Source organism: Hakea prostrata, chromosome 2 (genome assembly GCF_041222555.1).
Source record: "Hakea prostrata isolate BN-2017 chromosome 2, UWA_Hpros_2, whole genome shotgun sequence".
NCBI lineage: Eukaryota > Viridiplantae > Streptophyta > Magnoliopsida > Proteales > Proteaceae > Hakea > Hakea prostrata.
In genome coordinates, this window is record NC_142601.1 from 74318266 (window position 1) to 74340721 (window position 22456).

At 39.4% G+C, this 22456-nt stretch overlaps 1 protein-coding gene and 1 non-coding gene across 5 annotated transcripts in view; both read right to left on the bottom strand.

Moving 5' to 3' along the window:
• LOC149026466 (protein NAP1-like) overlaps positions 1 to 22456 on the bottom strand; it is a 116970-nt gene that overhangs the window by 70478 nt on the left and 24036 nt on the right. For 3 of the 4 annotated variants that reach the window (XM_089146759.1, XM_089146758.1, XM_089146760.1), the window contains exons 10-11: positions 11037 to 11081; positions 10767 to 10909 (exon numbers count right to left, since the gene is read on the bottom strand). In XM_089146759.1, coding sequence (XP_089002885.1) covers positions 10767 to 10909; positions 11037 to 11081 — 188 coding nt within the window. The remainder of the gene's footprint in view (positions 1 to 10766; positions 10910 to 11036; positions 11082 to 22456) is intronic. The other variant, XM_089146761.1, reaches the window with a different exon arrangement.
• On the bottom strand, positions 4859 to 4965 carry LOC149026467 (small nucleolar RNA R71). Its single transcript, XR_016171911.1, has one exon. It is a non-coding gene; the product is annotated as a small nucleolar RNA R71 (small nucleolar RNA).

Consider the following 22456-nt stretch of genomic DNA (forward strand, 5'->3'; position numbering starts at 1 on the left):
TTGTCAGAAAATAAAGTCATAGGCATTCACTTAATTAAATGATCAGCAGTTAACTTTTAGGAACATTCATCTGAATTAATAGAACACTTGCAACCTCCAAGAGGTGGCGATTCTTGCATTCAACCACTCCATTTTTAATAAATGAACTACTAGTTTGATGAATCATTCCAAGAGTCATAAAAATTTCATATCTCATTTTGTACATATTCCAAGGCATTATCGGATCCAAAAATCTTTAACAAGAAGGGAAAATTGAGTCTTTATTCCATGAATAAAATTTTAAAATATAGGCAAGAATGCAGTCTGGTCTTTAAAAGATATAACAACGTAAGTTGTGAAAAATACAAAGTAACAAAATACCTAAACACATGCCTATTACTAACTCTACAAGGACCCTAAATATCTTAATGAACTAAAGAAAACAAAGATTCACTACAAGGGACAGAATGGGAAGGATAGATGGCACAGTGATGCTTCCCAACTTGCACGCTTCATAATTTAACCTAGACACAGATTGCAAAAAAGGAAACAAACTTTTAATCTAGCTAAGGAAAGATGTCATAAATGACAGTGCCACTCGAGGGCATATACACATCATCAAAAAGAGCCGCAATAGGCGCAGTATAGTCCAGATAGTAGAGGCCGTTCCTTTCACACCCTCCACCAATCATCTTCCTCGTGTGAAGGTCTTGGAAACCACAAAAATTAGGAGTAAAAATTAAGGAGCAATTCAAAGCTTTAGTTAACTGCTAACAGGTAACAAATTAAAAGGAAAATTAGCGACATGAAGTACGGAAGACAAAGTAAGGGAAGGTGTGGGGGAAACTCTTCCAAAGCCTATAATAGGTGTGGAAGTACCATTAGCTATAACAACAAAATTATTAGGAGTAGATTTAGAAAAAAAAACTAAAAAGTGGTGACTTACCAGTCCTATAGGAAAAAGCCCCTAAATCAATGGTCCAAGCGATGGATGTAGAGGTGTGAAGGGTTGTGTTACCTGCATGAGAGAGAGTGGCAGCAGAAGTACTAGTGGATGTGGAAACAGTTGTCTCAATAGTCTATAGACGGCGAAGGATTTAGCTTACATCATCTTGAAGAGTCTTAGACAAGTCCCCAGAAGAAGATCCAAAACCATTATCCTTGTTTGCTACTATATCAGTACTACCATCAGATACGACATGATTGGCAAGTTCTGTGGCCCATTCTAGTATTCCATGTTTGGCCCAACAAGCTTTTACCACATGCCCAATTTTACTGTTGAGAAACACAATGTTGGTAGAATGGCTTATTTGATCAATGGGATCTCAAGCCCTCTATTTATAATAAAGTTGAAAGAACACTAGTACATTAATACCCTTACTTGGGTAACAAGAAAATAGAAAATTACATGAATAAAAACTCTAATAAAGTTGTACTTCTAACAGTACTCAACTAACAGTCCCCCTCAAGTTGAGGCATAGATGTTAGTCATGCCCAACTTGCCTACAAAAGGAAGGAAATCTCCTTCTTTCAAACCCTTAGTGAAAATATCTACCACTTAGTCTCTAGACCTCAGAAAAGGCATGCAGATGAGCCCTTGTTCTAGCTTTCCTTTGACAAAAAACCTGTCAATTTCAATGTGCTTAGTTCGATCATGTTGTACAAGATTATTGGCAATACTAATGGCAACCTCGTTGTCACAATATAACATCATAGGGTTTGGAACTTAGACTCCAATATCTTCTAGCAAGCCTTTCAACCATAGTAGCTCACAAATTCCACGAACCATATCAACGTGCTTCCTATAAGTAGTCACATCATCTAGATTAGTGGGGTGATAATCCTCATAATGATCCAACTCCTACCAAAGAGATTGCAACTCAGCATAATATTGGGCTGCAGTCAGTATCTTTTGGGTAGGCTCATAAAGCTTATTTCGTAGCTCATAAATTTGTGCATCATTCCCCAACTATCCATATGTTTCAGTAGTAGCCTTCCAAATTTGGGCTACAGTAGCAATTAATAGGTATCCCCAAGCAAGATTTGGATGCATGGAATTCAAAAGGAATGACATAATAAGAGAGTCATTGGAAATCCATTTATTCTGTGAAACACCTGTGGTAGTAGGTTGGATAGTGGTGCCCGTAATGTGTCCAACTAGTCCTCTTCCGGCAATAGTAAGGTAAGCAGATCAAGACCACGTTCCATCAAATCTTACCGAAAGAGGATGAAGAGTGGGGGTCGGATCCAATGGGAGCAGTAGTAGCATTGGTAGTTGCCATGTTGGAAAAAATGTTTGCAGTTCTTCGATCTTCACCCTTTTAAAGAAACTGAAATGTCACAAAATGTAAAAGCCAAACCACCCAAACACATGATAGGAATCAAAAAATGCTTATAAAAAATACCATGTTCTATCTTTCTTTTTCTTTTTTCTTTTTTTCCTTTTGAAACTATGGAAAATTACAAATAAGCCCCTAGAAAATTTGAATTTGCAAATAGATTCCTAAAAATATGCACGTTTACACATAAGTCCCTAAAAATATGCAAATTTACAAATAAAGTCCTTGAAAATATGCAAATTTACATATAGGTCCCTGAGAATATGTAAATTTACATACAGTCCCCAAAAAATGCAAATTTGCCAATAAGTCCCTGAAAGAATGTAAATTTACAAATTAAACCCTTCAAACATAATGTTTGTTTGTTTGCTAATCGAATCGCAAGGAGGAGGAAAAAAATATGGTTTGATTAAAGGGTAAAGAGTATGCACTAAAGAAGCTTCTCATTTCAGACGAAGAACGAGAAAAAAAACAAAGGATAACTCACTTAAGAAGCTTTCCTTTTTCTTTTTTGTTGTTCTTGTTCTTGTTCTTCCCTAATCATCCTGAGGCGGAACTAAAGAACGATAGTGTAGCGGCAGATTGCAGTCAAAACTTGATAAGCATGCATTTATCATTATTTATTTGATTTAATTTCCCATACTTGGTTAATTAAAAGAGAGCTAATTGATTATTTTTATGTGTTTTTCAAGAAAAATGTGATTTTGGTTATTAGAGATAATATGGAGTAAAGTTGGCAAATATATTATATATTGGTGGATTTTAAATCATGGCATTCAATCTTGCTACCCAAGAAATCATGAAAAGTGAGATCTTAGCCAAATTGGAAACAAGTGGAGGTCTAAGGAACAAAATTGGAAATAAATCTGAAAATCGGGTAAACAGACCTACCTTCATTATTTTGGGCATATCTCTCTCGTATGATCTCGGATTGCAGTGATTCAAGATGCTATGGAACGATATTGAGATTATCTACAACTTTCTAGTTTTGAGTTTTTCCAAAATCCAAACGAATAAAGGTCGAATCGATGGGTAAAGAGGGGGGATTCATTGTGTGCGGGAGACATAAAAGAAAAGCCAACCACAGAGAAGAGAAGAAGACGGCGAACACTGATCTTGGCTATCAACTCTCTCTCTCTCTCTCTCTCTCTCTCTCTCTCTCTCTCTCTCTCTCTCTCTCTCTCTCTCTCTCACTCTCATCTTTATTTGTCTTAATGAGTAGCTAGTTCCTTTTCTTTGGGATGTAGATGAACCATGCTTATTTTATTAATTTGATTGTTATATATCTTCTAGTTGATTGTGTTTGAGTTTGGCCAAAGATGTTCTATAGCTAAGCAAACTAAGTGGGCCAAGCTTCGGTGAAGGACGATAGTCTTGCAAAGATAGGGCATATCTAGGAAGACCATCCTTAATTTGTTTGAAGTGTAGAGTTATATCGATTAGGGAAAAGCATTGGGGATTCGAAATCCCAAAGATCTTCACGCATTCATAGTCAAAGTTTTTGCATTAATTAATAGTTTTAGTTTAAATTTACTTTTGTTGAATTCAATCTCAGTAACTTAGCCTTTTAGTTCCCCATATTTCGACCCCGTACTTTCTGCTAGCTAGATTAGGATAGGATTTTATTTTTTATTGGTTAGTGACATGATTAAATTTTGGCACCGTTGCTGGGGAGCCAAAGCACGGTTGCTAGGATTATTTTTGTCAATTAGGCATAATTTTTTGAGTAATTTTAGTGTTTTTTATTTTTTATTTTTTCTTTGCTTATTTGACTAATCTCTTTTTCTTTTGTTTTGTAGGTAACTACAAGAGTAGTGATTAGATAATTAGTTTAGGTTGTTATCTTTTATTTCTTAGATATAATTGTGTTTAGGACATTTTAATTGTAATATTTGCATTAGATTGGGTTGTTTAGGTTAACTTTTTTAAAATCCCCATCCCTTCGATCCCATATGTGTAATTTTTGTTTGAAAGATCACGTGGATTGCGCTTCAGGTACATCCTAAACTCTCTCTTTTGCTGTAGTTATTTTCTTTTAATTTTACTTATTTAGCTTTTTTTTTATGTGTATGCATGGTCGTCGATCCCTAAACCCTGAGTTGACCCCACTTGACTTAAAGTTAGAAGAGACCTTGGCCAACCTTAGAAGGCAAAGAACCATGGCAAACTATGAGCCTCCAATGAGGCCCTTGAGTGAGCATTTCATTCCTACAACATATACTCCAATTTCTTTTATTAAGTTGCCTGACATAGAGGCGGCTTAATATGAGATCAAATCTAGTGTGATTCAAATGCTACCATCTTTTTATGGACTTGCCAATGAAGAGCCTTATAAGCACTTAGATGAGTTTTTAGAGGTGTCCTCCACAGTTAAAATTCAAAACCTCTCAGTTGATGCTTTAAGGTTACTTCTTTTCCCATTCTCCCTTAAAGATAAAGCTAAGCATTGGCTTCATTTTTTGGACAATGTTAAAATTTTTACTTGGGCAGAAATGCAACAGAAATTCCTTAAAAAGTTCTTCCCCATAGGCCGTACCAATAGCATTAGGAGAGCGATAACCAGTTTCTACCAACAAGAAGAAGAACAATTTCATGAGGCCTAGGAAAGACTAAAAGAATTACTTAGAAAGTGCCCCCACCATGCTATTACTAAATGGCAATTGGTTCAATGCTTTTATGATGGCCTTAGAGACCGACATAAGCAAATGGTTGATTCTTCTTATGGTGAGACTTTCATGCACAAGAATGAGAATGAGGCATGGGAACTTTTTGAGACCCTTAGTGAAACTCCCAACACCATGCTTCAGCAACTAAGACTGAGATTCCATCCATTGGGCAACCAAAGAGGAGCGTTCTATATGAGATCAATCCTACCGTTGAGATGAGTGCTAAGGTTGACTTGCTATCTAAGAAATTGGATTATCTCTTGTCATTAGGACAACAAACCACATCTCCACTTCCTACAAGTTCCTCTCCACCTAATCAGATTGAAGCATGTGCTTTATGTTCTAGCCTATCCCATCATGTCAGTGATTGCTATAGGAGTCTCTAAATTAGGCAATGATTCATATTCCAATGCCTACAACCCAGGATGGAGAACCCACCCCAATTTTTCATGGCGAAACTCAATGCCGAATCCCTCCAATCAAATACCTTATAGGCACCTCCATTTAATATGCAACAAAATGCCTACAGGAATGAGCAACCATCATCTCCACAACCCTCACATAATTCATCATTTGAGGGTAAGGTACTAAAGGCGCTTAGTGGACTAGAGCAAAACACTTAATTGTTGCATTCCCATTCTCAGTCCATTAACAAATTGGAAACCCAACTTGGTCAACTAGCTGATGCCATCAATAGGAGGGAGGTTGGCCAGTTACCTAGTCAACCAATAGCTAACCCTAATCATCAAATTGGGTCTAGGAAAGAACAAGTCCAAGCAGTCTCTGTTGTGACATGTAATGGGAAGGAATATTATGCACCTTTGCCTACTCCTAAGCCATTGCCCATTGATCTTAAGAGTTGAGAAGAGGTTGATTTGACCCATAAAACTGGGGATGATGCACACAAGCCTAGTAAAGAGACACCACCTGTGAGTATTCCCCATCAATTTCCTCGTAAGGGGTTGCATATTCCGATTGTAGAGGGTCCTACTCCGAAGTCTTACACTCCCAAAGCCCCCTTCCCTGAAGCTCTTGAGTCCTCAATTCCAAATTCTAAAAAGAATGCTAAGATGCAAGAGATGATTGATTTATTCCAACAAGTTTGTATCAATCTCCCACTATTAGATGCTATCAAGCAAGTCCCAGCTTATGCTAAGTTTCTAAAAGATTTATGCACCTAAAAGCGTAAGTTGAAGACTCAAACGTCTAAAAATGTGCACCTAATTGTTCAAGTCAGCTCGGTAATTTCCAACCAACTGCCCCCTACACTTAAAAGATCCAGGTACACCTTTAATTTCATATGTCATTGGAGATCTATCCATAAGCAAAGTTTTGCTTGATTTGGGAGCCAGTGTGAATATTTTACCTGGTTTAGTTTATGATAGGTTTGGTCTAGGAGATTTGAAATCCACTGATGTGATTCTACAATTGAAAAAAAAAAAAGAAAGAAACATGAAAAAACAAATAAAAAAGAGAAGAACAATCAATCAAACAAGGGGGGGGGGGGGGGGGGGGGGGGGGGGGGGGGGGGGGGGGGGGGGGGGGGGTGGGGGGGGGGGGGGGGGGGGGGGGGGAGGGGAGAAAGGAAAAGAAAAGGGGGGGGGGGGGGGGGGAAAAAAAAAAAAAAGGGGGGGGGGGGCCCCCCCCCCCCCCCCTCCCGCCCGTGGGCTACTTGAAAACGTTTTAGTAAAGGTTAAGGATCTATATTTTCCTATTGATTTTTTTATCCTAGATATGGACAATACAACTACCAATAAGTTACCACCAGTCATTCTTCGACGGCCCTTTTTAACCATTGCCGATGCTTGCATCAATTGTAGATCAGGTGTCATGGACATATCATTTGGCAATAAGAAACTTAGAGTCAACATCTTCAATGCATCCTTAAACCCAAATAGGGATGAAGAGTGCTTTGCGATTAACTTTATTGATGAGGTAGTGGCTGATTATACTCCAAACATGTTTATTGATGATCCCATGCAGTATTACTTGCCATTGGGGGAATCTGACCTAAATATTGAGGAAGTCAACATATTGATGGACTCTTCCACTTCTTTGGAGCAATCGCCATTCACATTTAGATTTGGGCCTCCACCTCCATTGGCTGCATCTCACTGAGTCTGGTTGAAGACTCTGAACTTAGAGCTTTATGGGAGGCAACCCATTTGTTTAGACATTATTTCTTGTTCTTTTTCTTTTCTTTTCTTTGTTTGTTGTTAGGTTTTACTATTGCGTGCTCTATCACAATTTCAAACATCGGGTACACTCTTTCCTCTATTTGCTTCTATCATTTTGTTTATATCTTGCATGCACTGAGGTCAATGCATAAATTAACTGTGGGGGGGTGTCAACTCGAGTAAGAATTGTTAATAGTTGGTAAAGCATTGTCACAAAGATAAAAAGTGCCCAATTTTTTCTGGCTTTGGTAAGATAAATGTTTTAATTCCTTGCTTAGATACAAAATGAGAATTTAAGGGTTTTAGAAATTCCTTCTGATGTGATGAGCACCCTTTTAAGAGAATAGTAATGGGTTTTACATTTTGAGACTTAAGGTTGAATCAGAAAATAGGAACTCCAGGTAGTCCGAAAGGTCTGACCATCTAGTTGTCTTGTATTGCCTTTTGCTTATGGTGACAAGTTGAGACCGATTTTAGACTATTTAAATGTGAAGTGAATTGAAGTATAATGTGAAGAAGAAAAAAAAGGGATGTGGATCCCCCTCTATGTGTCATCTACATCCCAAAGAAAAGGAACTAGCTACTCATTATCAAAAAGTTCATAAGACAAATAAAGATGAAACATAGAGAGAGAGAGAGAGAAGAGATGTGGTCTTCTTCTTAAGCAATGAGAGAGTTGAGAGCCAAGATCAGTGTTCACCGTCTTCTTCTCTTCTCCGTGGTTGGCTTCTCTTTTATGTCTCCCACACATAATGAACCCTCCCTCTTTACCCGTCGATTCGACCTTTATTCGTTTGGATTTTGGAAAAACTCAAACCTAGAAAGTTGTAGATAATTTCAATATCGTTCCATAGCATCTTGAATCACTGCAATCCGAACTCATACAAGAGAGATATGCCCAAAATACTGAAGGTAGGTCTGTTTACCCGATTTTCAGATTTATTACCAATTTTGTTCCTTAGACCTCCACCTGTTTCCAATTTGGCTAAGATCTCACTTTTCATGATTTCTTGGGTAGCAAGATTGAATGCCATGATTTAAAATCCACCAACATCTAATATATTTGCAAACTTTACTCCATATTATCTCTAATAACCAAAATCACCTTTTTCCTGAAAAACACACAAAAATAATCAATTAGCTCTCTTTTAGTTAACTAAGTATGGGAAATTAAATCAAATAAATAATGATAAATGCATGTTTATCAGAACTGAAGAACAATAGTGCAGCGGCAGATTGCAAGCAAAACTAAAGAACGATAGTGCAAGGTTTGCGATGGGTTTTTTGGAAAGAATCAGAAAATTACGATTGGTTTGAAGAATTTCAATGGGTTTGAAAAAAATCAGAGAATTGCGATGGTTTGCGATGGGTTTGAAAAAAAATTAGAACAAGGAGGTAGGTCTTCATCAACGATCTCTCTTCTTTTTTTTTTTTTTCTTCCCCTAATCGAACTTAGGATCTAATGCCATGTTGAGAAACACAATGTTGGTAGAATGGCTTATTTAATCAATGTGATCTCAAGCCCTCTATTTATAATAAAGTGGAAAGAACACTATTACATAAATACCCTTACTTGGGTAACAAGAAAATAGAAAATTACATGAATAAAAACTCTAATAAAGTTGTACTCCTAATAGTACTCAACTAACATTTACCACAGAGAGTACAAAGCCTAGATGCCTTATCAAACTGCTGAACACCACAGTATCTAGGAGGTCGATTAACTCCACCTAAACCATGACCAAATCCTCTTCCACAAGATGTAATAAATGTAGTACTCTCTCCTTTAGAGCTACTTCCAGAAGGTCACCTTCAAGCAAGGCAATTCGTTGAAGTCTAGCATATGCTTCACTAATGTTGGGGGCATGTTTTCCAGCAAGAAGATGTCATTTCATAGGTTCAGTCCAAGGTTCAATCCAACAAGAAACTTATATACAAAAAATTCATTTTGTTGTGCCTTAAGTTTCTCTATGTCTACAGTGAGAGGTTGAAAAAAATTCAATTCCTCCATCATGCCTTTAAAAGAGTTGTAATAATCCTACAGAGACTCGTCAATTTGCTAAAATTGAAATAACTCTTCATAGATTCCATAAATCCAAGTCATATTTTTAGCCTGGGAATAGGTTTCTTGCAAATTATTCATATTCCCTTGGCAGTCTTGTGAAACATAACATTAACTACAATATTAGGTTTCATGCTATTCCACATCCAATTTTTTATGATTGCATCATCTTGAGTCAAACTAGGATAGGATTTATCAGTCTCAACTGGAGGTTCAGACTAAATGAATTTAAGTTTACCTATTACAAGTATGCAAACACGATTGGCTTGTGACCAAAGCAAATAATAAGAAACACCTTTGAGTTTGATGGAGGTAATCTGGACATTCACAAGATCAACTTGTGATCCTTTGGATCCAGCAGTACTTGTAGTCAAATCACCAGTAATTGAAGACATTATAACTTGTAGTAAATATCACAATCAATAGAGTAGAAGTTCGAACCAATATTCAAGAACTAGAAGAAGAAAAAAACAACAAAAAATTCTGCATACTGTAGCCAAATGGAGAAAGAAAATTTTCTGCAAAGTGCAGAATTAGAAACTGACTAAAGAGGTAGAAAAACAGAATATGATCTATGTTCTAAGACCTTTAAAAGTAGGATAATAGGTAGAATAGATCAGTTCATATAATTACATGATCTAACTATACATTAGGTACAGTATTAGGCGGTTATGCACGAAGGAAAATTGAATACAGATGTGAACTTCAGAAGAAGGAAAGGTACTACACTGTTTTGAGTCAATAAAGCTCTGATGCCATGTCAGAAAATAAACCTTAATGAGCCAAAACAGTGCAGCAACAAGAAGAACTAAGAAGAAGAAAAAAGAAGAAGAAAAGAGAAGAAGAGAGAAGAAAAATTGAGAGAAACCACACAAGTCTGTGATTCTAGCAAGAGGCACTAGAATCGCAAGCAGCCTTTATTTATAGCTTTAACTGTATAACTTGAGACACGTAACTTGTCCTCCAAAAATGTAATAAGAAATTACAATCTGTGGACAAAAAATATTGGCATTCTAACTCCTCAGATTCGTCCAAAATAGAAACTACAGAAAAGGAAAGTTCTAGAATTAGTAACTAACAGAAAAATAGAAAGTAGACTCCAAAATCCCAAACCTTGTTCACCAAGACTCCTACACCAAAATTAGAAAGTAATGCACATAATCTAAAAGAGGAAAGACCCTCTATTAGAAAATTGCACTCCACGGCATAGTGCCTTTTTGCGCATTCTTCAACAATAATTTTGTGTATATATACACACACAGAAAAGGTAATATCTAATTTTGGCTAACAAAGTAGTGAAATAAACTATTTTTCAAGCCAAAATTATGACAAGAATTTATCACTTCTCCCATAGTTCTGCTTAGGAACTACTAAAAGAATTAATTCCTAGCGATGTAGAAGTTCAAAGGTCATACCTTAGCATTTTTTCAACCTACTTTGCAACACTATACTCCAGACAGGAAAAAATCTCTTTTTCCTCTCACAGTTTGCTCAAGCAACTAAAGAATCTATTTCTAATGATATAAAAGTTAAATGGTCATACCTAAGCATTTTCTTAGCCTGCTTTGCAACATTATACTCCAGATCAGCTTCTTTCTGCTTTGCACGTCCAGATTTAGCTATTTGCTTTGATTCTAGTACACGTGGCAGAACATACCTCTGATAGTCTTCATGCAATAGCACACACTGCATAGTTAAGATTACTGATCAGCCAGCCAAAAAGCAAAATAGGACAACCATAATTTCTTCTTCTTTTTTTTCAAAAAACCGATAATTATAATACTATTTAGCAGGAAATTAAAGAGAACTCCACCTCATCTCTGAACAATGTTAGAATTAAGTTTTCTTTCAGTGCAACCTGAAAACAAGAGACATCACAAGGAAAAAGCTAACTCTTGAATGATCTCAAAGGTATTAAGAAAGGGAAACATAATTCTCAAATATTCTTCAGTAAAAGACCAAGAAACAGGCACAACAGAAGAGTGAAACACTAATACTTCTAGGAGACGCTACCCAAATTAAAAGCCTCTCCTGCTATTGAACATCTAGACAATAGATTAGATAGATTTGATCACATATGAACAAGAAACAAAACAATACCTCAATTTCTCCCATTGTCTCCCCACTTCATGGTGGGGGGCCAGATAGGAAGGGAAGAAATTTGAGAAGGGTTTAGAGTTGCAGGAGAGAGGATACAACCACATTCTACCCAACAGAGTAATCAAGAAATTCTTTTCTTTCTCCTTTTTTTTTTTTTTTTTTTTCTGGGGGGGGGGGGTTGTGAATAAAATCATTAATAACTTATAACAGTAGCCCAAAAACAGGGAAAATGAGACAGGTCCATCTCACAGATTTGGCTCCGTCCAGTTGTGAGAAATAGCAGAAGCAAACAGATCTGCAATATCACAAATCGAATTCCCTTGCAAAAGTGCTCCATATTATGGGGCCAACAAGGTCAAGGTATAGGAGGTATTTGGAATCTTCTATACCATTCCAACAAGGGTACAGTAGAGGGAAACAAGGATACGCCAGTTAAGAAGGACAAATTGATTATTCAGGCTAACCATAGGGGATCTTCAAACAGTAACACCTTCAATCCACAAGATATTGGACAAACGGATTGAGGGACAGAGTGTCTAACAATATCCCAAGCAGAGGAAGTGCTAAAAACTCCTTTTGAGGAAGGAAACCAAGAGACTCATCTGTTCTAGGGAAAGGGGGGGGGGGGGGAGATGCACATACTTGAAAGGTGGTGATGATGGTATTGTGTGTGTGCATGCTTGTTTTTGAGAGAGGGGGGCATTCCAGGAAGGCTTGATAGAGAGCCTAGGACAGCAGCCATCTTGCCACATTACTCAGCGGGGTGCCAAATGATACCAGGGGTAATTTGGACGGCCCATCCCAACCCTTCCTAGTTTGAGTCTAGTAAGCTTGTGAAATCTAGAATGTTTTGGAGATCATATTTGTTTTTGTTTTGTTGGTTGGAGTCTTATTAGTCAAGTTATAATAGAGTTTCAATCCAAGTAGAAGTTCCTTAGTTGTTAGATGGGGACTCTTGAAGTTTGTCCAGTCTAAGTAGCAGTACAAGTAGAATTCACTTGTAGTAGATTATAAATACAGATCTAGGCTTGCAACTCAAATAAGTTGATTGATTAATAAAATTTCAAGCCATGACTTGTGCGGAAGTGCTTCAGAGTTTCCAAGCTTGAGAAAACCCTGCATCACCTTAGAAATTAAAAAGGCAGTTTCTTCATCAAATCTCAGATCCAGCAGTGAATAAACAAGTAAACAAAAACCCTATTCCCTCCCATCCTCTTCTCTCCTTGAAGCTTTTGGCACCTGGAAATTTTTCTCCAAACCCTAGAAATCCATTATTCCCTATTCCATCAACCAAACCATTTCTCCATTTAGAAGTACCATTGCAACCCTCTCCCAAGCCTTCGAGCTTAATTCGGACCCCAACCATAAGACCTTGTTAGAGAATAAAGACTAGGATAAGATTTATTATTGATGTATTTTCATCCCTTGTGTCTATATAAAGGTATGATCTCATTTATGAGATCACAAGTTTTGATTTCACATTTCCTGATATCTTATATGGTACCAGCTAGGTGCAGTCCTCACATGTGTGTTCTTTTGTCTTCAAGTGCTTTCTTGACATCCGTGCATACCTTTATCTCTTGAAAACACCTTTTTCTCAAAACCACTTTTTCTCAAACGATCTTTCTTGAAACACCTTTCATGAAGCTTCTTGAAGTTCTTGAAGCTTCTTGTAGTCACTGTTCTCAGTTTTCTTTTATAGTAGTTTTTCGGTGAGATACTCAGCTTTCTTTATGCATCAAAGGCTTCGGAGACTTCAACCTCTGCTGTTCATCTTGCTGAACTGAACTCTTTCTCTATCTTTTTCAAATGCTCATCACTATCTGTCGGTGAAGCTTTCATCTACAAACTATCTGGTTTGGCGTAGTCAATTTATGCCTTTGCTTCGGCCCTCCGGTCTTCTTGCTTTGATCGATGCCTCGCTTCCGCGTCCTTCACCATTTCTTGATTCGGATTCAAGTAATCCCGTACCAAATCCTGCGTCCTTCATCTAGCAGAAGCAAGATCAGCTTCTTATGAGTTGGATCCTTTCCTCTCTCACTGAGTCAGTTCATTCAGAGGTGGTTGGCCTGGAGACCTCTGCAGAAGTCAAGAATTCTCTCTCTACTACCTATGCCTCTCCTTCTCAAGCTCGAATCATGCAACTCCGGATGCAGCTCCAGTCGAAAAGGAAATGAGTCTATGCAAGAATATCTTCTGCGAGTGAAACGTATTGGTGATGCTCTCGCTCTTGCCGCTTCTCCAATCTCAGATGCCGATTTGGTGTTGTTTGTTCTTGTCGGATTAGGAACAGATTATCAAGCCTTTATCACCCCTATGACAACACGGGATACTCCGATTCGTTTTGTTGACCTTCATGGCTTGCTATTATGTGAGGAAATTCGTGCACAATCTGTGTTTCAAGATATTACTAACATCTCAGCACAACTGGCATCTCTTCTCTTTCCTCACAATTTGCAACCTCTAGAGGTCCTTCATCTTCTGTTCGTCCTTCTCGGGGTCGTTCTACCTATGGTTACCGTGGTGGTTCACGGAGTTATGGTGGTCGCTCAGGTGGTCGTGGTGGTCACAAGTCACTCAATCCTCTTTTGTAACATTTGCAATCATCAGGGACATTCTCCTAAATTCTGCCATCAGAGGAATGATGCCTTCTCTAAACATCCTCAGGCTCAGTTTGCTGGAACAAATTTCGGATCTAATCGTACTTGGATCTCCGATTCTGGTGCTTCACATCACATAACCTTCAATCCTGCTGCCATTAGTTCTCCAGCAGAGTACCTTGGTTCGAAAACAGTAACAATTGGTGATGGATCAGGTTTGTTGATCTCCCAGACTGGACATTCCATTGTTAATTTTGCTGGTTCACAGTTTCAGTTGAAAAATATTCTTCATGTTCCACATGCCTCTTCTAATCTGTTATCAGTTAGTAAGTTCACTCATGATAACAATGTTTTGTTAGAATTTCATGATCGATATTTTTATGTCAAGGATCGATCCTCGGGCCAGGTCCTTCCTACCAGAGTTCTTGAAGATGGTGTCTATAAAATGCCGCCGATGCCTACTGGATTTCCCTTTGTTACTACCTACTCTGTTGTTCGAGTTACATCTGAAGTGTGGCATTCTCGTTTTGGGCACATAAATTTTGGTACTGTTAGTCGTGTTTTGTTTACATTTGGATTACCCTCTGTAAATTCAAAACAGGGACTATATGTGGACATTGTATAAGAGCTAAGGCTCATAAAATTCCTTTTGATGCCTACACAACACGCACTTCTGCACCCCTGCAACTTGTTTTCTCTGATGTTTGGGGTCCAGCTTTTAAGACTTCTACTGAGGGTCATAGATATTACGTCTCGTTCGTTCATGATTTCACACGTTTCACCTGGCTCTATACTGTTGCTTAACGATCAGATGTTTTTAAGGTTTTTCAGCTTTTTAAAACTATGGCTGAGAATCAGCTTTCTGTGAAGATTAAGTGTCTTCAAACCGATGATGGTGGTGAATTTTGTGGTGGTTTTTCCAAATTTCTTCAGGAAAATGGCATTCTCCATCGCTTCACATGCCCCAAAACTTCTGAACAGAATGGTCGTGTTGAACGACGTCATCGTCAAATGGTAGAAATGGGTTGTGCTATGCTTTCCCAGGCACATATGCCTTTGAAATATTGGACTAATGCTTTTTCTACTGCTATGTTTGTTATGAATCGATTACCGTTGGCTGCTCTAAATTTTCACATCCATACTATCGCTTGTTTGGACGGGTTCCAGATTACCGGTTTTTGAGAACTTTTGGATGTTGTTGCTATCCTTTCTTACGACCATTTAATCTTCACAAGCTAGATTATCGATCGGTTCCATGTGTTTTTACTGGCTATAGTCTGTGGCACCATGGTTATAATTGTCTTGATTTGCTCACTGGCAAGACTGTTGTGTCTCGGCATGTTGTGTTCAATGAGTCGGTCTTCCCATTTCAGGCTTATATTACTCCCTTACAATCTGAAACTCCTTCAGAAAATGTTGGGCCCATTTTAATTCATGTGAATATTTCCTCTGTTGGGCCTTCAAATCATGTTAGATCACTAGAAAATAATTTTGATTTTTCTACTCATTCTGCTAGCCCACCTGCTCCTTTGGACCCAAATGGGCATGTTTCTTGTTTTCCTGAGCCCACTCCGGTGTCTACATCCACTATTTTGCCTCAACCCATGGTTGTGACTAGTGCCTCTTTATCTCCTACAGCCACTTGTCATGCTCCATTGGCTGCTTTGGATGATACTCATTTGCACTCCAATTCTATTGTACCCGACTCCACTTGTTCCCGTCTCCATCAGATGGTCACCCGTTCCCTTGATGGCACTCGGGTGCCTAAGCTACCTAAAAGCAATTTTGCCACTAGATACCCCTTACCTTTGGCATTACAAGTTCTTGGCCCTACTGATCTTGAGCCCTCTTGTTTCGGTCAAGCTAGTAAAAATGTTGTTTGGCGCCACGCCATGGATGCCGAATTTAATGCCCTTTTATCTAATAACACTAAGGAACTTACTACGCCTCCTCCTGATCGGCATATTATTGGCTGTAAGTGGTTGTTTCGTATCAAACGCAAATCTGATGGGACTATTGAGCGTTATAAGGCCTGCCTTGTGGCAAAAGGGTATACTCAAGAATATGGGCTTGATTATGAAGAAACTTTTAGTCCGGTGGTAAAGTCTACCACGATTCGTATCATTCTATCCTTGGCTGTTTCTTCACAATGGGTTGTTCGTCAACTTGATGTAAATAATGCTTTCCTCCATGGGGCTCTTACTGAGGAAGTTTATATGAGTCAACCTCCAGGCTATGTTGATCCTCAATATCCTTCTCATGTGTGTAAGCTAAGCGTCCTGATATCTTATAGACCTAAACCCTAGTTTTAATCCTCACCTGAAATTACAAACCCTAAAACCCTGGGGTTCAATTCTGCAATTTAAACAGCAAAAACAGAATTAAAACCACTTCAAAAAAAGCCTTAGCAGAACTTCATAGCTCCCAGCAACCCTACATCATCCCCAAGTCCGGGTTACTCAACTGCAGGGTCTATCTCCCCTTGCCACAGACCTCTAAAGCCCTTATTCAGCAGCTGCCTTGTTGTAAATCCACCCAAAACCCTAATTGCAGAATCCTAAGAGGCCTAAACTATTGCTGAAACCTAAATGAATATCCTGAAGGTTGGCAAAGTATTCCTAGGTCACATTAATGGTATCAGAGCTAAGGACAATACAGCGGTAATCAGCACCTTGGAGGAAATCACAGGCAACTACAGAGAAGGATTTGAACCCCCTGCAGAAGATGCATATTTTGAACTAACTTTTCAGTGAATGTAATGGAAAAAATTTTGGAGGCTGAAACAGAGGAAGAATACTGGAGAAGAAGCTACACATCCTACACCCGACTCAAATCAGGCAAACATACAGCTAAACTAATAGTTGATAGCGGGAGTAGTGTCAACGTAGTGTCTGAGGGATTTGTAAAAAGGGCCGACCTTAAGACTAAGAAGCACTCCCAATCCTATAGAGTTTCCCTTCTCAACAGTGATAGGTTAGAAGTGTCTAGTTCCCATCAGTCTCCATGCCTACTTTGAGGAAATCTGATGTAGTACCCATGGGATTGTCTGATATCATCTTAGGGAGACCCTAGTTGTATGTTAATGATGTTGCAACCATGGGTACGGAAACTACATGTAAGTTCATACACAACGGTCAAAAAATTGTACTCTTGCCCTGTTAGGTTCATACACAACGGTCAAAAAATAGTACTCTTGCCCTTGAACCTACCAGGAGAAATTAAATAAAAAAGGCCCTCAGGATAAATCACTTCCACCCCTTTTGTTGTACCACAAAGGGTTTAAGTCCAGAAAGAGAACAACATTATCATGGCCCTAGTTCCAAAAGAAGTGTCTCTCCAACTAGAAGAACCCCACCAATCCAAGAACTTCTTCAGAGGTATTCAGATCTAGTACAAGCAGACCTTCCTGGTGGGCTACCCTCACTGAGAAACATTCAGCAGCCACAGACCTACCACCAGGAGCACCTCTTCCCTACTTGCCAGCATACTGGATGAGTCCAACAGAGCATGAAGAGTTACAGAGACAGGTGGAAGATCTACTGCTTCCACTGACCTCCCCATGTGCCATACCAGCTGTTGACCCCTAAGCGTTCTGCCTTTTGGACAGAGCATCACAAATCACATAATAGTTTCTATCCCTTCTTTTTGTTGGACTTGCTTACAGGATCCAACATCTTTTCCAAAGTAGACCTCAAAAGTGGGTACCACCAGATTAGAATCAGACCTAGAGATGGTGGAGACACCATCAAACCTGGGGGCTTTTGGGGCTTCCCTTTGGCCTGACCTGTCCTACACTTTGATGGGGTTTACGGTCGCAAAAATTTTCGGATTTTCCTGTGTTTTGAAGATATATTACATACAGTAGAACCAGAAGAACACTTGGCACGTCGTGTGGGGACTACAAGGTTATTCCTAAACCTAAGGTCCCTTCTTGTTGGTGATCTTCTTGTTTATCATCTCATCAGACGGTAGAGCGATCCAGAAAAACTCGGTCCTCTTTTCCCATAGTATGGTCCATTTTCCCTCCTCTCCCAGGACTCGGTTACCTTTCTCTGACTCCCAACGTGTTGTTCTCCCATGCTCTGTCGACTTTATCTCCTTTTTGGAGAGCCTGAAAACTCTGGTCCTTTGAGGACTTCCATCCAAACTTTTATTCTTTTTAGGAGAAAGCAACAAAACTCTGGTCCTTTGGAGCGGACTTACCCATCTAAACTTTTCTTCACCATTCTTTTAAGCCTTTTTTGGATTCTACTAGGAGTTCATTAGAGTTTGTATTCTGTAATTCAATTCCTTGTAATAATGTACTTTCCACTTAATTATAAATGGCTTGAGATCATAGCCATTCTACCAACATGCATCCCTGTTCTTGGACAGAACTGCAAATCTCTCTCTCCTTCTATTTTTTCAAACCCATCGTTTCCCTGAATTTTTTCAAAAAAACCATTCCTTTTATTCTTCTTTTTCTCATTCCCTTTTCTTTTTTCTTTTTTCTTTTTTTTTTTTCTGTTCTTCAGTTCCTTTCACCCATCCAAACCCATCCCCCATCAGCTCCTTTTTTTTTTCTTTTCTCTCCTTTTTCTGTTCTTCGTTCCTCCCTCCTTCCCTTTTTTATTCTCTCGTTTTTTTTCTCTGTTCTTCGTTCCTCCCTGGTTCAAGCCAGGCAACACACTTCAACTTCCCCCTCTCTGCCTCTTCGCCCTGCCCTCTCTCCCTTTGTCACCGTGTGCTCTCCTTTATCCTTTTCTTTCCCCTTTTTTTTCGTTTGCTTTCTTCTCCTTTCTTGGTCCTCTCGCATTTTTCACTCCCCTTTTTTCTCCCACCTCCCCTTTTCCACTCTTCATCCATTTTGTAGTTTTCTTTTTTTTCTCGTCCTTCTTGACTATTCCAAGAGCTTTTCACTTCACCCACTATCCAACCTACTCCCTTTTCGATAATTATCTCGATGCTCTCTTATTATGTCATTCCTTCAACTTCTGATCCAATTTCCCTGTCCTATTCTTTCGCCCAATCTGGCTACTCTCTTCTTTGTGCCTTTTGCCCGCTTCTTTCCACTCTTCCTTTTCCTTCCCTCTTGTTTCGGTTATCCCACTATCCTGTTGCTCTTTGCCTTGTAGTTTGGGTTTCTTTTCTTCTTTCTCTCTCTTTTCTTCTCCCTTTCCTACACTTACTCTTTCTTTTCTTCCTTCTTCCTCTTCTCTCCTTTTGATCGCCTCACTCTACACTAATCTTTGCTGGTTTCTTCCTCCACCATTCATCCGGCTTGTTGGCTCCTACTCTTTTTGCAAGCCACCGCTCTTTTCGCCTTCCCCCCCTCTCTTTCTTTCTTCCACTCCTTTCCCCTTCTCCTCCCTCTCCCTTCCTCTACTCCCCTTCCACTTCTACTTTGTCTTTCGCTTCCGTTTCTTCTTTCTCCTTTCTTTCCCCTCTCTTTTCCTCCTTTTTCTTACATATTCTCCACTGGTTTCTTGTTGATGGCTCCTATTCTTTCATTGCTAGAAAAGGGACCATTCACCATTCTCCATCACTTTCTTTGTCTAAAGTTTTACATGTTCCCTCTTTCTCTAATAACTTGCTCTCTATTAGTAGTCTTACACATGACTTGAATTGTAAAGTGACATTTTTCCCATCTTACTGTGTCTTCCAAGATCTGGTCACAGGGAAGGAGATTGGACGTGGTAAATTAGACAATGGACTTTATTTGCTCGAGCCGATTGAAGGATCTACTTCTGCCCTGACTACATCTTCTAATCAAGTCCATTCGGTAATATCAAACCTTCATCAGTGGCACCGTAGGCTAGGTCACCCCCCTCTAGGAACTTTTAAGAAAATATTTGCTAATTTAGTTTCTTCTTGTAATGAGGATGATTTTTTTTGTGAAGCCTGCATTTTTGCGAAGCAGACTCATTCTACTTATTTACCTTCTCTTCATAATAGAAAAACTATTCCTTTTACGCTAATTCATACTTATGTGTTGGGTCCCTGTCGATTACTAGCCATACCACAAGGCCTCAACCCTAGGGTCCTAACACTACCGACCCTTCGAAAATCACCTTGTCCCTAAGGTGATGGAATTGTTGAAGTTCAGTCGTATGATGGTGCCGCATAACCGTAGTAATTCAATATCGTCCTCCCAGGCTGAATAACACACCCACTGCTCAAAATCAGACTTGGAGCATTTTTTTTTTTTTTTTTTGCCTGCAACGAAATTAATCCTCATCGCACCGCTGCATCTCAAGGAGCTTGCGTGCAGCTGTTGGAAGACGGTGGATTTTCCTCAGTAGCTGCAGCCCCAACCTTGCCGCCTCCCTTTCTATTCTAAAGATCAGAGGTTGAAGACGATGGTTCCCCAACTTGTTGGTTCGGTTGGACCATTTTCTGGCAAGTTCTTGGTTCAGGCTTGGTTTGGGTTTGGGTTTTGACCCGTTTGAGTTATTTGGGTTTAAAGTAATGCTGAAAAGGCTTGGATTTTGGATATACGAAATGGGCCAGGCCCATGAGTGATGATGAAAAGGAGTAAGGTCCAAATACTTAAACCCATGGGTGAAGAGTAATGGGCTGATCGTTGGTTTGATTGTAGGGATTAGGTTTTGGGTTATGAAGCCTAATGGGCCCAAAATAATTCTATTAAATGGGCTAGACATGAACACTTAAAATCATGGGTTAACAAATATGGGTTGGATATTGAGTTAATGAAATACGATGGGTCGGGGATTAATGGAATGGGTGGGCCCAAGGGGTTTCTTAGAAAAACGTATGGCCCAATCTTTGAACTTGGATCTCTTGGGCTCTAAATCGATTCTAGCATACCGATTGGGCCCGAATTAGAAGCTCCTTGGCCCTTAATGTTTGAACCAAACCGATTGACCGGTTTGGGTTGAGCCGAACCAACCTCAAAAACCCTAAAACTCCACCGTCTTCTTCCTTTCCTGCGAATAGAATTTTTGGCCTCCTGTAACTTGCCCGTCGATTGTACCTGGCCTCCTTCATGCTTCTTCACTTCACCGCATCTCGATTTTATAACGAATATTGCTCCTTCACTCGGTCCGGTAGGTATCTTCACTCAATCCTATCTTCATCTTTTTGCTCCACATTTGGTGATGCGTGACTTCCGTAGCCGGCAGTACTTCATCCTTCATTTGATACTTCTCAACCTAGTTGTTGTCTATCTCCAAATTTTATGTCGGTTGTCTCCAGTCGCTAAACTCACATCTCAGAGCTTCTTTGAATCCCGTCCAAGAAAATGCGATCCAATTCTTGTGATAGATCCACTCAAGTGCCTCTCCTTCCAGATGTTGAATCGCTACCCCCAACCACTTGCTCTTCCTCGTCCCGGTTCTCCCAACGAAGAGAAAACCACTAAAATCCATCTCCGAACTCCTCCTTCACGAAAACGAGGCGGTGCCATCAACTCCTTAGATCGTTCGCTCGATGCCAATTGTGAAACCCTAATAATATTTCCCAAAAATTCATATAAGAATGCAAGAAATAACAAGATAACACTGGTTTCTATGGTGCCAGTCACCCCCCACACCTTACGGTGTTCCCTCAGCCTACAAGTGCCCACAAGACTCTCCAAAATTTTCCCTTTTCCCTCTCTTCCCTCTTTCCCTCTATTTATTATCTCAAATAACCCTAACTAACCCTCATTCCACAAGGCCTCATCCCTAGGGTCCTAACAGTAACCCTTGTATTCGCTAGAGCTTTGGCGAACAAATCCGCGAGTTGTTCTCCAGTCCTCCCATGCTTGGGGGATATTATGCCTTGTAGTAACTTCTCACGAACAAATTGGCAATCAACTTCAATATGCTTAGCACGTTCATGAAAAACAGGATTTGATGCTATATGAACCGCATCTTGATTATCACACCATAACTTCATTAGTGTGTCATCAATAATTCCTAATTCCTGGAGTAATTGTTTTATCCATACCATCTCGCATGTTACCTGTGCCATAGCACAATACTCAAATTATGCGCTTGATCTTGCTACCACAGTTTGTTTCTTACTCTTCCATGAGACAAGATTTCCTCCAACGAATGTGCAGTAGCATGTAGTCGATCTTCTATCAATAGGTGATCCAGCCCAATCAGCATCAGAGAATCCTTCAACATTTCTATGTCCATGATTAGTGTAAAGAAGTCCGCGTCCTGGCGCTTTCTTAAGATACCTCAGAATTCATATAATTGCATCCCAGTGTGATGTTCGTGGGGCAGACAAAAATTGACTCACAACACTGCCAGGAAAGGCAATGTCAGGTCTAGTCACAGTCAGATAATTCAGCTTCCCAACAAGCCTTCCGTACTTCTCTGGATCATCAAGAATGGTTCCATCTTCTGGCAATAACTTAAAGTTACAATCCATGGGAGTGTCTATGGGTTTTGATCCCAACATTCTTGTTTCAGAAAGCAAATCCAGTACATACTTCCGTTGAGATAAGAAGATGCCCTTTGTTGATTGGGCAACTTCAACTCCTAGAAAATACTTTAACTTGCCCAAGTCTTTGGTCTGAAATTTCTCTTGTAAATAGGTTTTT